The following is a 15,734-nucleotide window of genomic DNA, read 5'->3' as shown; positions in this document are numbered from 1 at the left end:
CCTGGCTTCAGGCAGCATAACTGACAGTCCACAAGAACATAGAATCTTTGTTTCTCTTTTTGATGATTAGAAAAAAACAGTGCTGAGGTGTCTCTCTTTATTTTAATAAGAGATTCATTCATTAAATAACCTCATTTTCCCCATAAAGACTTTTTGTGAAAAACTCAGCCTTTCTGTATACCATTACAAAATTACTTAGCCAATGTCGAGGGCATGCTCTGTTTCCCTTTACACAGAGGTTGACAGAACACAGATTAAGATAGGTAAAGATACACAACATTTTACTTTTTTTTAATCCACAAAATAAATTCTTTGTGTGTGGAATAATATTTTTACTGTTCTGTGTGTATTAGGCTATTGTTACCGGAGGCACCGCCAAAGAAATTCCTTACACTGGGTTCCAAATTCCGCTACAGTGGAAGAACACAAGCCCAAACCAGACGAGCCAGTGCACTAATAGACCGTCCTGCACCTTACTTTGAGCGTTCTTCCAGCAAACGTTATACTATGTCTCGCAGTTTAGATGGGGGTAAGATCCTCTTAATTGTCTTCCTTGGAGTTTTGTCACAAATTATAATCATAAAGGACAGTGCTAGAGAATAGCTATAAACCTCTTGTGATCTCGTATCCCTTCAGCTTCTGCTGAATGAGACCTGTAAGTATATTCACGATGATTCTTTATTATAAGTAGATATTGGCCCTTCTCCTGCTTTTAGTAACTTTGCACAGTCTGTAGCATAATACTTATGCGGCAAGAGAACCAAACATTTTTCTGTACGGTTGTTCATCTAGGTGGATTTTAAAATGTTTTGATTCTGGACAGATGTTATGTGATGCTAAATAATCACACCACTGAGCACCTTTCTCCAGTTAAGCAAGCAGGGTGAGATTTTCAAAGGATCCTAAGTCACTTAGGCTCCCAAGTCACCAAGATTTTCAAAGGCTCCAAAGTCACCAAGTCCCACTGACTTTCAAAAGAAGTTGTTCTCCTCTGTCACTCAGGGCCTTTGAACGTACCATCCACTGTCAGTTATATGCACTCAAGTCTGGATTAGGAAGCTAATGAGCTAGTTATTTTCTTGAACTAAAGGGCTGGTCAGCTCCCCCTTGCTTGCAAGCGCACTGACTGTGTCCTGGAACCAATGCCCATCTGTTGGATACTGGTGTATAAGGAGCACAAAGTATGATGGGACAAGACATAGAAATAGCACCCTGTTGACTTCTGCTCCATGCTGCTGATTTCAGTTACAGTAGAATCTCAGAGTTCCGAACACCTAGGGAATTGAGGTTGTTCGTAACTCTGAAATGTTCGTAACTCTGAACAAAACGTTATGGTTGTTCTTTCAAACATTTACAACTGAACATTGACTTAATACAGCTTTTAAACTTTACTATTCAGAAGAAAAATGCTGCTTTCCCTCTTTTTTTAATAGTTTACATTTAACACAGTACTGTACTGTATTTGCTTTTTTTCCCCGTCCCTGCTGCTGCCTGATTGTGTACTTCCAGTTCCAAATGAGGGGTATGGTTGACTGGTCAGTTTGTAACTCTGGTGTTCGTAACTCTGAAGTTCTACTGTATGAAGAATTTCAGCAGGCATTCCCAGCAGCAACCTGCATAGGCCAACTCCCCCTTTCAATGCCTCCTGGCTCCCAGCTACAAAGATGGGCCTTACCATTCACCTTGCTATCCAGCCAGGATGAGGCAGAGGCCCAGCTCCCATGTGCTTCCTATGGTGTACCTGATCTCCACTGGAGAGCAAGAATCCCTTGCACTGAGAGGTTCCTTTCTAGGCCTCAGAAGGAAAAGAGATGATCTCGAGAGAAAGCAAAGATCCCCTTTGCTCGATCAGCTTTTTAATCCAGCCAAAGAAGGAGAAAAACAAATTTCCTAGCCTTTGAAGACTGTGAAAGGTACCCAGCCTAGTATGCCCCTTCCCTTCAAGATACGTTGCAGATGCACTAGCCAGAAAAAGGGATGAGTGAGTGCCTAGTGGAGTGGGTGAAGTTAAGCTGGGAGGGAGGAAGAGTAAGAGAGAGAGAGCTGAGTGCGCATGCAGAGGTGGACTGTGAGAAGGATGGGGTAAGGCTGGGGTAAATACATAATTTTAAAAATAGTGAACAGAAATATGTAAAGTTGAATGGAAAACAGTTACAATAAAATACACCTGTTGTCAGATTTTACATAGATAAAAACTCTCGCAGTCTTTCCCATCTTGGAATGTTACTAGTCCATTCCTGCCAGTGATGACTTTTTTATCCTAGACTCATAAAGACCCTTCTGAAGAACACTTCACAGAGTATGGGATGCACTAAACTGCATGTACAATAGTTTAAAAAAATTGTTTGGAGGAAACATCATTCCTGGGCTGCATTCCTCAGCCCCATCACTGCAAAGTACTTTTGTCTTTTGGGGGCTGTTCAGAAGTATTTGTGGGGGCTGCTAGCATCTGCCAGTATGTGTGCAGCAAACCAGCATTCAAAGTTTTCTCCAGGATTTAGATGAATTATTGGTTTTGTATGAAGGTTGTAATTTAATTTTCTGCGTGGAAATGGCATAAGAATATGATAGAAGTTCACAGGTGAATCATTTCTCTTCAATGAGTAACAAATAGCATTTGTTTCTTATTTCCAGTCTAGCATAGCTGCTTAGCATGATATGAGATATAGCTTTTTACGTAAACTAATTCAGATTATGTAATATTAAGGATAATATGGCATAGGTTAATATTACTTCCTTCCTCCTCCTTTTTCCTTCTCTGTAGCTCATGGAAATCAAGGTTCTGCTTCTCCTTTAGGTTAAACCAGCATGCTGTTCAGAAATCTAAACTACTTGGTCAGTTTTTAGTACTGTGCTGTTTCACCCCACATTCATAACTGGTTTTTGATTATTTTTTTGTGTGTGTGTGTGAAAAAAGTCTTTTAAGAAGCTTTATTTGAAATGACTGCATTTTTAAAAAATGAATGCTGACAAAAGGATATCACAAATGCTACACAGATGATACATAATGAAGACTGCTGAGGTTAGGGGGAAAATCTGTGATTTTAAACATATTAGTGACAATCCCTCCCTTCTCCCCATGAAACGGATGCCAACGGTGCTTATCATTCATTAATTTGGATCCTTCTAATTCTAATATGCTTCATGCTGGTTACCAAGCAACTAGTGACCTGACTGCTGTGCATGTGTCTCCAAGCACAAATTACCCTTCTGTGTTATTTTATTTTATTTATAATATCCAAACAGTTCCCGTCCCCCCCAAAGGTCATCTAAGAGACAAGAAATCTGAAATGCTTTCTTATGAGTGTATTAGGATCTGCCAGGTTTAAAATACATTAATTCGCATAGATACACCTAGTAGGGTGGGGAAGAGAGGTCTTTTGGCATTCATTCAGATTTCATTGCATGAAATTGCAGGATCGGGGCTAGTGTAAACTTTCACATGTGCTAGTAATCTTATGGGTGTGAGCAATCCCATTAGATTAGGAACTGATTACGTGCATAAAGTTATTCCTGTGCAGGATCTAGGCATATAGTTGTATTTATTTGTTAATCTGCTACTTCTTTTGGAATCATTAATATGTATTTAGGTTTATAGATTATTGAACATTTAAGACCTAAAATACTGAGAAAAGCCATATCCTGTTTGGCTTACTCACATAGATAGTCCATGGGCCGAAACACAATATTTTTGCCATCCTGTTTTTGAGGTTGTGGGCATATTTGACTGTCAGATTTTAATTCTGAATAATAATAATAAGAGAGAAAAGCTGTTTCTTGCTTCTCAGATGTTATGCATGTGTTACATTAAGAATGTCATTTTGTGTAATGCAGTGCAGCTATATACAATGCATTTGATTTGCATTAAGTTATATTGTGACTAGAGATTCAAAAAATTCCTTTGTTCCTCTACCCATGGCTGATGTCATAGCTATTTTTTCTTACATTCCTGGCCTACTAATATGGCAATGCATTAATTTCATTCAGATATTGAATCATGGTAAGCACTTTAGCAGCTTACTAACAGTTCAAAATAATGCGTAATGCATGCATTATGAATGTAGTGTGTGTATACACATACATCTGAAAAATAATGTGTGTATGTATGTCTATACAACCCAGACCTTTAAAGTAAGTACACAACACTTTTATTTAAGTATATATGCATGTTTTTGGATACCTGAAATATATTTTCATGTTTTCAGCAAAATAATGTTTTACTAACCCAGCTTCTAATTTTATTCAGATCTGCAGAACAAGCTATTTCAGACTTTGTCTCTTTAAATTATATTTGCTTTTAGCATCAGTGAATGAAAACCATGAAATGTACATGAAGGATTCTATGTCTGCTGCAGAGGTTGGTACTGGCCAGTACGCCACAACAAAGGGCATCTCTCAAACCAACTTGATAACCACTGTGACTCCAGAGAAAAAAGCAGAGGAAGAAAGAGATGAGGAAGAGGGCAAAAAAAAAGGAGAGGAAATCACTCCAGTCTCTGCAATACGCCATGACACGAAGGTAATGTTTTCAGGTTTACTATTTAACTCACCCAGCTGTGAAGTACTTGAAGCACCACAGTAATTATTAGAGAGAGAAGCAAAATTCAGTAAGGATAAGAAGGAAAATGTGTATTAAACGCATAACAAGAAAACTTTGTATGGTGCTATGTACTCTCTGAGAGTGAGTAGGTGATGTGTTTAAAGTTAATTCATGCTTTCTGCTATTTGGTTTAGAAACAGTTTGATTTAGCAGTCAGTGTGATATGGCTTTCAACAGGGAACATCTAAAAGAAGTGGCATTTACATACTACACTTTTGCTCTTTTTTGTTTTTGTTTTATTTATTTATTTTGTTATTGTTCACTTTTCAATAGGCAACAATATTTTTCAGGGTTTTTTTGCACAGTTCAGTGTTTGAAGAATCACTTGGTTTTTTTTCTGGTCACATTCCATACCTCAGCACATACTTAATGGGCATTTAATCTCTACACCTAACTGTTTGGCGCTAGTGTACTGTAGCATGTTTTTTTCTGGCTTAGTAAGGTATTGGCTTCCCTTTTATGTAGTTTTGCACTGAAAAGCCTATTTTTACTGGCATTTCTCTACTCCTTAGTCATGTGGTATAGATTTCTGTCATTCACCACATCCCATTCTCCTCTCCCAATAACTCTGGAATTCAATTTGCTCTATTTTTGATAAAGAGTAAATCAAACAGAGCAAATGCTGAGCTTCAGAGATTAGCCCTGAAGAAAAAGCAGGTAGAATCAGGAAATATGCAGCCAAACAATCTTCCTGTTCTACATCAGAAAAAAATAGCGTGTGAAATATTGTATCTAGGATATAATGCAAAGGGACATTTCTTGAACTTTGATGCTCCACATTTTCAAAAAGGGTGAGGCCCAGCCTGCTTAGAAGCACAGAATTGCACCTCCACATTTTATACCCACAAATGAATTATGGATACAAATCTGAGAGCTTGCACTTCTCACTACCTGAGATATGCCTGCAATGAGGTAAGTAATTGGAGGTTCAAGTCCCTAAACAGACACCTGCGATTAAGTTGCAGGTTCAAAAATTCAGGGAAAAAATGTACACATGCAAATTGTACCCCAAAACAGAGACCACCCTTTTGAGCTCTCTTTAAAAAATAATACCTTTGTAATTTTTAACAAGGATTGTGAATGGAAAAGACTATATTGAAATTCAAATGTATGGGGAGGGGGGGAGAAAATATCCACTGGAAATAAATGCTGTCCCTATGGGATTGTTAATTTAGGTCAAGCAGGAGGGTGAGCTGCAGTTCAAAGGAGACATATAGCTGGAAATTGCTAATGAGACTTTCAGAAGAACATTGTGAAGTTACTTACCCACCCCCAGAATACATAATTTATTTTTCAAAAATAAAAATTGTGTTTAAGTAATCAGTTAAGAGGGCTGCAATTTTAAAATACTATTAAAGACTATTAAAGAAACCTGTTCGGTTTCTATTGAGGACCATGGCAGTTTTGCCATTGACCTAAATGGGAATATGGATCAGGCCGTAAGAAGCAACTGGACCAATTTTCAATTCGATTCTTATTCAAAGAAATCTAAACTTTTGTATATAGTTTTTCAGCTTTTCTGATAAGGGATTTTACAGTTTGAATTAAGCATTGCAGGTCTAACTAGTATACCAGGAGAAATTCTAAATGTTAATTCTCCAAGCATGTAAATAAATTCATTAAAATATTACTGGCAGAGGAAGAATTTACAAATTATGACTTTTGGCTTCATATTGTAAAGAAATGTTTGTGTGCATATATCACATATAATAAAGTAATTTCATCCAGATTTAATCTGTTTGGACACTTCAGAACAGGTATGGACTTGAACATAGCACTTGAACATAAAATTATTGGCAGATAGTTAAAAAAGGAATTCATTTTGAATAATGTTTAAAATTGATGTTATATTAAACATAAGTATCTAAAATTTATAAAATGTTTTTTACTTGTTTTTTTAAAATTCTGGAATACTATGAAATTGGATGCATCATTACCTACATTAACTGGAATCAGGAAGTGTGTAGTTATGTGATCTGTTTGGATACTAGGCTAAAGGAAAATAATGGGGAAAATCAGTAATTTTTTAATGTAAATGTTAATCTTAAGGGGACCAGCTCCTGCTACTAACATGCGTAGTAAGGTTTACACACAGTAACCAGTGATAGTAGGATATGGCATTAAGGCCCCTTATCTTGCAATTGGCTCAGTGCAGGCAGGTGCCTGTTCCCACGTGGAGCTGGTTTGGGGATCAGGGTGTAAGACTGTAAATGCATGTGAAATGTAGAAAACTGGTCTAGGAAGACAGTAATAATGGGCGCAGTTCAAGTTGTCGCAGTTTGGGTAATGGAGCTGGTTCTCTGTTTCATTTATTCACAGTGGGCCATATTGAATTTGACCAAGTGTGTCTAAAAATAAACAAACATGATGATAATTCTACTGGCCTTTTTCTTTTCTTTTTTTAAAGAATGCTAGTGAGAGGCTACAAGGGAATATGATAGTTTCACAGCACACTAATAGAGTGTATTCCCTCGTGGCAACTCACACCATTGTCTTGTTTTATTTGTTTAAATTTTAAATATTGTGTTGAATGCCCTTCTAACATTCTTGCATCTCAATGAAAGAGTAGTAAATCCTGCCTGTTTTTCATAGGTAGAGCGAACTTTCTAGCAAGAGTATTGGCTGCATTTTTTGCCTGTGCATAAAGGGTAAAAAAAAAAAATTTACTCTTCTAGCTCAAAACCAGAGGGATTTGGCTTTGTATGTAATTCAGCCCTTACCCACAAGGCTCATGTAGTTAGAACCCTAGCCCATAGACTGCAATGGTATTCCCTTGCACAGCCAATGAGGGGCTGTTGGGGACATTGCATCTGCATAGCCCAGGATCCTATGTCCCCTCCTCCAGTCTGCTCCCAAACCTCCTGTACTTAGTGGTCTGTTTGGGGCCAGTGCAATTGCTCTTTCCTAGGGATACGGAAGTCACACTGTGTACTCATGTAGCCCTTGGTGAGGAGGGCCATTCCTGGGCCTTCTGAAAAGTTATTTACAACTATTATTTGTAGGCGAGGCTTCTTTCCATGTGGCCAAATTGATTATGGGTTTGATGGCCCCAGTCACAAAACAGAAGTGGGACCAGAAATTTAAATATACTGAGCAGATCTTCACCTGTTGTAAAGCTAGCTGAGGATCTGTCCCACTGTGTTCATCTACTGAGTATGATTTTTCTGCTGAGTTACCCATCCATGAAACTGGCATCGGCTGAGGGAGTAATTTTTCCCAAAACCAGAGTAAGTTTTCATTTTTGATAATCTTTAATTTTGGGACATTTTATTCTGTTAGATATTTTTCTGTGGAGGAGACTTGGGAAAAGACTATTGAAAGCCTTGATTTTTCAGTCATTTTGGGGGAGATTTTCAAAATCTCAGATGACAGACATCTAAATGCCTTTTGTGCTTCTGAAAATCTCCCACTTTGTGCCTAGTCCTTGCCCAGGCTAATTTCCCACTGACTTGACTGAGTAAGGACTACAGGACATGTCATAAGCAGAATAGTTATTAGAAGTTCTTTTCCTTGTTTCAATGCCTTTTTTTGTTTTGGGATTTTTGTCTTTATTTTTAGGGTTTTTTGTTTGTTTGTTTTTGTTATCCACGTACTTCATGTTTGAAAGCACTTATGATAGATAGGAATCCACAGCATCTGGAAGTGCACATAGACAAGGTTCCTTTAAAGGACTTTTATTTAGATCGTGTACTACAGTATGACTGGACAGACAAATGTTGAATGAAGAAGTTGCTTTTGTAAGCTGCAACCCTCCATCACTAATAATTGGCATGCAGTGTGAGAATTCGTCTCATTTAACTCAGTGAAAAGCTTTGGTGTTAAAATTCTGTTTTGTATATATAAACACAGAAGAAAATTAACTAATTACAGTTTTCTTTTTGTCCTTTTGCTTCTGCGCCTTGTTTGCTGCTCTCTCTCTTTCATCAGTCATCTTTGCTTGGCACTGATTCATTTCATTCCTCATCAACCTCACAGTCTGGTCCCCCTGTATCTTCAACAAAGCTTCATAGGAGATGTAAGGAGAATGCTCAAACCCCATTAAGTTATGAGTCATCTAAAGACATTATGCAAATGCACGGTGAGTCTGACTTGGACTCTGATAGAAAAGGAAGAGTTTGCTCTGCTGAACAAGACATGGCTTTTAGTTATAAGCAAAAAGCTGGTAACGGCGGAACACTGTTTTCCTTCTCCTTGCAACTTCCAGAGTCATTTCCTGCTCTCCTGGATGATGACGGCTACCTTTCCTTCCCTAACCTCTCTGAAACCAACTTCCTGCCTGAAAGTGTGCAGCATTACCTTCCCATCCGATCACCATCCCTCGTGCCTTGTTTCCTTTTCATCTTTTTCTTTCTGCTGTCTGCCTCATTCTCAGTGCCATATGCTCTCACTCTCTCCTTTCCTCTGGCTATGTGCCTCTGCTACCTGGAGCCCAAGGCGGCCTCCTTGAGTGCCTCACTTGACAATGACCTGAGTGACAGTTCAGAGGAAGAGGTGTGTACCTCGGCATAGAACACACTTCTTTTTGTGTTCAGTGCTTCAGTCCTAAACAGTGGTAGAATGCTGCAATAGTGGTCCTACTTTCAGAACCTCATTTCTGTCTGTGCTGATATGTAAGAGTTTTTTGTGTTGGGAGTGCAGCTTGGGTCCCAGGGTTAGGCACAACACTGTGAATGAGATAGCAGCTTGGTTCAAACTTTATCAGTTGTTGTGCAGTGAATTACACTTACGATTTGCCACAAATCAACTCTAAAGAACAATATCTGAACTCTCTCTCTTCCAATCAGGTTTTTTCTTCCAGTTAATACTAGTTTTTACTAAAGACAGTAGAAGAGTTGTTTAAATAACGAGTAGTTAAGTACAATTGCATGCATAGTTGCATATCAAACAACTAATAATTGGCACTATCCCAAATTTTGGGGGTGCTCAGAATCCAAACCAGAGTTAGAATTTTGAAAATGGCCTTTAATTTTGTAACAGGACAAGCAAAATCCCCAGTTCCTAATATCCCAAACTTTGAATGTCAAAATCTGGATCTGGTCTTTGTGGCTTGATCCTGTCTCTACTGTAGATTCAGCTAGTATCCCATTCAGTGCAGCATTCCACTGAAAATTTGCATTGGTACGTTTTTCAATTGCAACTGCAGCATTTCCTAGTTACCACTTGCTGCTTTAAATTAGCACTACCAAAATTAATGCTTTCTGTCAGTAAACTGGATGGCTTATAACAAAATACAGCTAAAGCAATTTGCCTGGCAACAAAATCTGTAGTGCTGGTGAGAAATTTGGATGTAATTACATATAAGAAGAAGAAAGGGAATCTACTTGATTGTATAACAGATACTGAGTAATTGGTATCTATTTTACTCCTGACCCTTTCTATGCTGACAGAGTAAAAGCATGGGGTCAGATTTTTAGAATCTTTAGATGCACAACTACATGCCTGTTTTGTGCATACAATTGTACCGTCCTTGCAGACACAAATCAGGTAATTGCATATATAAATTACCATTAGCCATTTGTACATACAGTTCTTAGTCTGACTTGCATTGTATGCACATTCTGTTCATCTAAAGATTTTTAAAATCTGCCCCATGAGTTTCAGCAACATTTGGCCATAGGATTGTGATTCCCTTTTATGGAATGCCAGAGTTACATCTGTTTGCACCATAACATTTTCTTCAGATGTTTTTGGTTCCAGTCTTTAAGAAAAAAAACTGCAATTTAGGATGAAAGGCGTCCAAGATCCATTTTACTGTCTCATTTCATGTCTTCACTTTGAGATAGCATTAAATTTCAACTTACAATAGCGCTGCACTCAGATGATTATAATAGTAAAAACATAATAATATATTGTCTGTTATAGAAGCAGAGTGTATAGCCAAAAATAATAATAAGGCAGTGTTTATATAATCCATTTGTGTATTCTTCTTTCAGTCTTTCAGTCTTTTGGTATTAGACTTAGTGGTCAAAGTGAATATCATCATAACAATGTGTAAAATAAACTTTTCAATTTAGTCCTTTTGTGATAATGGTTACCCCAGAATCCGTACTTGTATGGCAAATTACACAGACTTGTGCCTAATCCAGGGTGTATTTCTTGTTCAAAATATTGCATGACAGTTAATATGTTTTAAAGTTGGGCATGTCTGCATTACATTGGCAAAACAAATCACAGCAGTTATTGTCACAAACTAGAGGACAAGCAACTGAAGCTTATCAGAATATAGCTATCTTTTTTCTTTCGTATCCCCTAGCCTGCCAATAGTGCCAGCAGCTGCATATCATTCAGAGCACTACAGTTGGTCTATAATTTTAACCAGCCATTCTTTTAACTCTCTGTTCCTAGTGAAATCTGCCTTGCTGAGCCTCTTAAACCTCCATTTCACTGCTTTTTAATGACTTCAAATCTTTATTTGACAAGTAGTTCAATAACATCAACTTTTAGCCTCTTGGTGTAGATTTGTTTATTAGTAGATTTGTCCATCGTGATTATATACTGATTTCTATATTTCATTTAGAATTTCAGTTTCATGAAGGAAGAAATAGAAAAAAACTCTTGTATAAACATGTACACTACAGTAGTGTACCCAATGATGTGCATGACATATTTAAGAGCTACAATAAGTATCCTGCCCCTGCGGACTGTATTCTGATCAAACCTCTTCTTTGACCACATTCTATCCTGAGACGTGCATCGGTGGCAGGCTGTGTGTCCAAGGGCAGAATTTGTCCCTTTATATTTCATTAGCTGTACGATTCACACCTTAGTGATTAAAATTCTTGATAGCCTTTTCTTTCCAAATCATAACTGTCGTAATAACAATCTGTGCCAAAATTTAGCTTACAGTGTCTTGGCCCCAGAATATTTATTATTTTTTTAAAAATACCTGGACTCATCTATTCAGATGTTTTTAAGTTACAAGTGTAAATTGGATTTTAGTTGTACTGTTTTAACTCAAAAACAGTTTTGCTTATAAAATGGTAATGTCTGATCTTTTAGTTAGTATAAAAAATGAATGACTGCTTTACTAGCAAGGCAGCTACTTTTACAGAATCTTTTTATAACACTTTATGTTTATAATCAGTGTATTTTGATTTATTCTGGCACTAAACTTTCATACAAAAAAAATAGCCTGTCCAGTCAAACCCACTTACTAGAAAATTGTACATACTATTTTGTATGTACCCCAGTAGACCAAAATGACTTATCAGTTCTGGCTAGCATATGAATAATGCACATTCTGTACCCTCTATTCAAAATAAGTAGTGATAGCCAAAGGTAGTGAAGGAAGTATCAAAAGTGTCTTTAAGGTAACGTTAAAATTGTCACAAACTGACAGAAGATAGGAAATTCAAAGTTGAGTCTGACCCTCCATCCGTACCTTCAACCGTGTTGCCTTTTTTCTCTCTCTTCATGTTGATGAGACTTAAGGATGAAGAGTATTGTCTTAACTATAAATTACCTGACTTTTATTACTTTATATATAGTCTTATGACCATTTATGATCCTTGGTCAGTTGAAGAACTCTCATTGATTTTAGTGAAAGTTGTGCATGCAGATCAAGGGCAGGTGACTTAATGATATTTAATTTTTGCTTTTAAAGTCGTTATTTTGATGATCTGCAAGCCTATTAACCATTTTAACAACCACTTCATGAGGAGTTACCTAAATTTGACTCTATATGTGTTAAATTATTGACACTCATATTGTCTATTCCAAGATGTACTTGACCGTGTCGATGTTCTACTTGTGCAGCCTAAAAAGTAGGGGTACATTAGGCTGCATAATGCTGTGCTTTGTTTCATATTTACCACTTGTACTTGGTTTGGTTTGGGGTTTTTTTGTTTTTGTTTTGTTTTGGTTTTTTGGGTCAGTATTTTTAATTGGATTGAAAAGTGTTTAAAATTGTATTCTTTTTTGAAATGGGAAGTTTGTTCCTTTTTAATATTCGAAACAATATCGGCAGCTCTAGCTTAGCACTAACAAATGTGGGGTGAGCCATACAAATGACATAGGTGGACTGTAGATGACTGTGTATATACTTATTTGAACTCCTTGGTAATGCAGACAGCCTCGTAATGTTTAAATGTGGGGACAATAATAAAATCTGTACAGATGAGGGGCTGAAAGTCAGGTGACTGTTAAAGTAGCTTTTTTTTTCTTTTTTTAATTATCATCTTTTCCCCCTCTAACTACAAAATCAAACACCACCGTAACTATGTATACTAGCATAAAAATTGATTAACAGGATTGTATTTATTTTTATGTTGTGGGGGAAAGTTTGTTAATTATATATATTTTTACAAGGTTTTAGTTCTTTAAAAAAGCCACCTGGCTTTTTTAAGAGGAAAAACCTGTGATTCAAATAACATTTTTTCAGGTAATGTTTTGTTTGGCTAATAAAGCTGTTATGATAAAGCCATATACTGTGTACGTTATGCCTTGAGTCTTCCTCTGAGTCTGTTCTGTTTATTAAATATAGCATTTTTTGTTGTTGCTTCTTTAAATTATATATGGTTTAAAAAGCCACACCACAGGGATGTAGACTTAGCAATTCAAGCTGTGACCTGCATTTACTGACAAGATGGGTTTATTCTTTATTCCTGCTTACCTCTTGGAACCTGGTTACTTGTGTAACAAAATAGACTGACAGTGAACAGACGGATACTGCAGCTGATGGTGAAACTACTGCCACAGAGGTTTGTACAGTCACCAGCATATAGTTATCAAAGAATGTAGCATGTAGCTTCACCTCTCTCAGATCCTGTATATTAGCACTATTCTGTGCCTCTGTTGCTGCAGTTTAGATACCTTTCTGTATATATGTGTGTGTTGAAGAGTTTGATTCCTTAAGTTTCAAACATCCATTCTAAATTCATTTTATTTTGGGTTTCTGTTTGGAAATTTGGGTAAACTACTTTGTGTATTGTGTAGGTAACAGATGGTAGTAAAGTAACTTGAACAAATGCTATTTCCCTGGGCTGTAATGCTGACTGAGGTTGTGTTATCTTGTTTTTAAGATGAACATGTTAAGGAGAATTAAATGTATAAAAAGGGAGGACAGACAGATATTCAAAAGTTTCTGCTGGGAGAATTTTTCTCCTCCTGGAATGTACTCAAGTTTCCTCAATCATATGTGAGACTGTGCCTTGAATTCTGTTTAACATGTAACATTTATAATACATGTATTGTTACATGTATTATTTTCAGAGGATGAAAATAAATAGCTTAGCCCTCTTCCTCAAATAAACAAACAAACAAAAACCTAAAAACATATACAATATAGTAAGTATACTGAATACACAAAATTCAGCCCTATTACAACTCCAGTGAAGAGGGTGTAACTTCTCGTTAATGGAGTTGCAGCTGCATACACCAGGGCTGAATTTGATACAATATGAGGTAAAGCCGCACAGTGTTATCACATATATTATTAAAGGGTTTCAAAATGATCCAATCACTATTTCAAATTATTATAATTTAAATCACCATCAGGGAAATATTTTGTATGCAGCATATCAGTGGCAATCAGATCTTTCCTGTAAATACAGTAGACTTGAATTGAGTGATAAAGTGAATGTCAAATACAGAATTTGCAGTTATTTGAATAATTAAGAGTAAATTTTAAAATATCAACAAGAAAATAGTGGCCCAAAAATCAGCAGAACCCATTATGAAACTGACATTATGAATGTTGATACCAGTAGAAAAAATAGAATTCTGTATTGTGTTTCCTGTCTAAAAAATTATTTTTAACTATACAGAAAAGATGTATTGAAAACATTTAAGCTAAATTTTCACAGTTAGAGATTTTGGAATCCTGAACTTTTGAGTTCCTAACATGGTGTCTTATTAGGGACCTGCTTTTTCAGAAAGCGTTGAGCACCTGTCAGCTAATAAGGGCCTGATTTTCAAATGTCTCAAGTTGGGCACTCACAAACTGAAGCAACCAGCAAATCATCAGTCACTTCAGAAAATTTAGGATCCCAATGAGTATGCCATTCCAGAGTGCAGTTCCTATAAGTGGATCCAATATAGCTAAAATGTGTGTGTGTATAAAAACACTCAGAGGCAGAGAGAGAATGAATAAAATTAGTGAAATAGCATTTTATGGAATTAGATGATGCTCCAGCTTTGTATGCAGCATTGTGCACTGTTACCCTGCTTCGAAGTTTGTAGGAGACTGCTAGTGGACCATTATTTATAACTTTTAAACTCGTGGTGTCATGTAGATCTGAAGCTCTTACTATTAGCATTAAAGTATAATACAACATTACATCTCAGTAGGAAGTCTGAATGCTGGCTCATAAATGGATAGAGGATCTGTGAATATTTGAGCACAAAGACATACAGAAAAAATGAAGTTTTAATATCCTTTTTTCACATTTAGCAAGTTTAAAAGAAGGCTCTTGTATTAGATATGAGAACTATGCAAGGTTGGGTTGATAAATGTGTCCACCCATTTCTCCAATGCTCTCAGTGGAGAGAAAATATGATCTTAGCATTATAAAATATACAGATCAGCTTTTGTCACCTTACATTGATTTGTGTTGGTAAGGTTTTGTTTTCAAATCTTTCCTATGCTGGCAGTCGGATCAAGAGGAAGATGGAGATCTCAAGGCACAGGTACAGAATGGAAGGCCATGCGCGTTACTGAATTGTGCGTGTCCGCAGTGCTCATATCTCTCAGCATGCCATTTGCCAAGTCTTTGTGAAGCAATGCATAGAACAGCATTTTGTATCCTTTGAATATTGTGTCCCTTACCTTTCCCTTTCTTTTCACTTCTTTCAGAATAGTCTGATTAAGCGAATAAAGGGTGAAAATGTGTATGTCAAACATAGTAATCTTATGTTAGAGGTTGGTATTGGTATATGCCAGTGCATGTACTGTACATGTGTGTTGGTTTTAGTGGTAAACCTGTGGATCTGCACTATGATGCATGAACCGTGTACTCCCACCTGCTAATAAATTAAATGGCTATTTTTTTCTCAGATTACGATGGCTTTCTCTACCTTGGCAGTTCTAGCAGCTGTGCTGGGGTGTGGTCAGCCTTTCATAAATGTGTGTGTATATATGTTCAAAGTTTCTTTGTCAGGTATAGCTTATAGTGTATACGGGTAAACTTAGGAGTAT

At 36.9% G+C, this 15,734-nt stretch overlaps 1 protein-coding gene across 13 annotated transcripts in view; it reads left to right on the top strand.

The window, feature by feature from the left end:
• EPB41L3 (erythrocyte membrane protein band 4.1 like 3) overlaps positions 1 to 15,734 on the top strand; it is an 86,723-nt gene that overhangs the window by 56,324 nt on the left and 14,665 nt on the right. For 4 of the 13 annotated variants that reach the window (XM_065398667.1, XM_065398663.1, XM_065398662.1 and 1 more), the window contains exons 10-13: positions 354 to 529; positions 4,302 to 4,519; positions 13,246 to 13,299; positions 15,191 to 15,226. In XM_065398667.1, coding sequence (XP_065254739.1) covers positions 354 to 529; positions 4,302 to 4,519; positions 13,246 to 13,299; positions 15,191 to 15,226 — 484 coding nt within the window. Of the gene's footprint in view, positions 1 to 353; positions 530 to 4,301; positions 4,520 to 8,527; positions 9,092 to 13,245; positions 13,300 to 15,190; positions 15,227 to 15,734 lie in introns of all 13 variants that reach the window. The other 9 variants (XM_065398669.1, XM_065398665.1, XM_065398660.1 and 6 more) reach the window with 5 other exon arrangements.

Source organism: Emys orbicularis, chromosome 2, assembly GCF_028017835.1.
Source record: "Emys orbicularis isolate rEmyOrb1 chromosome 2, rEmyOrb1.hap1, whole genome shotgun sequence".
NCBI classification, from domain to species: domain Eukaryota; kingdom Metazoa; phylum Chordata; order Testudines; family Emydidae; genus Emys; species Emys orbicularis.
Note: the sequence above shows the minus strand (reverse complement) of the source record. Positions and strands in the feature narration are given on the sequence as shown.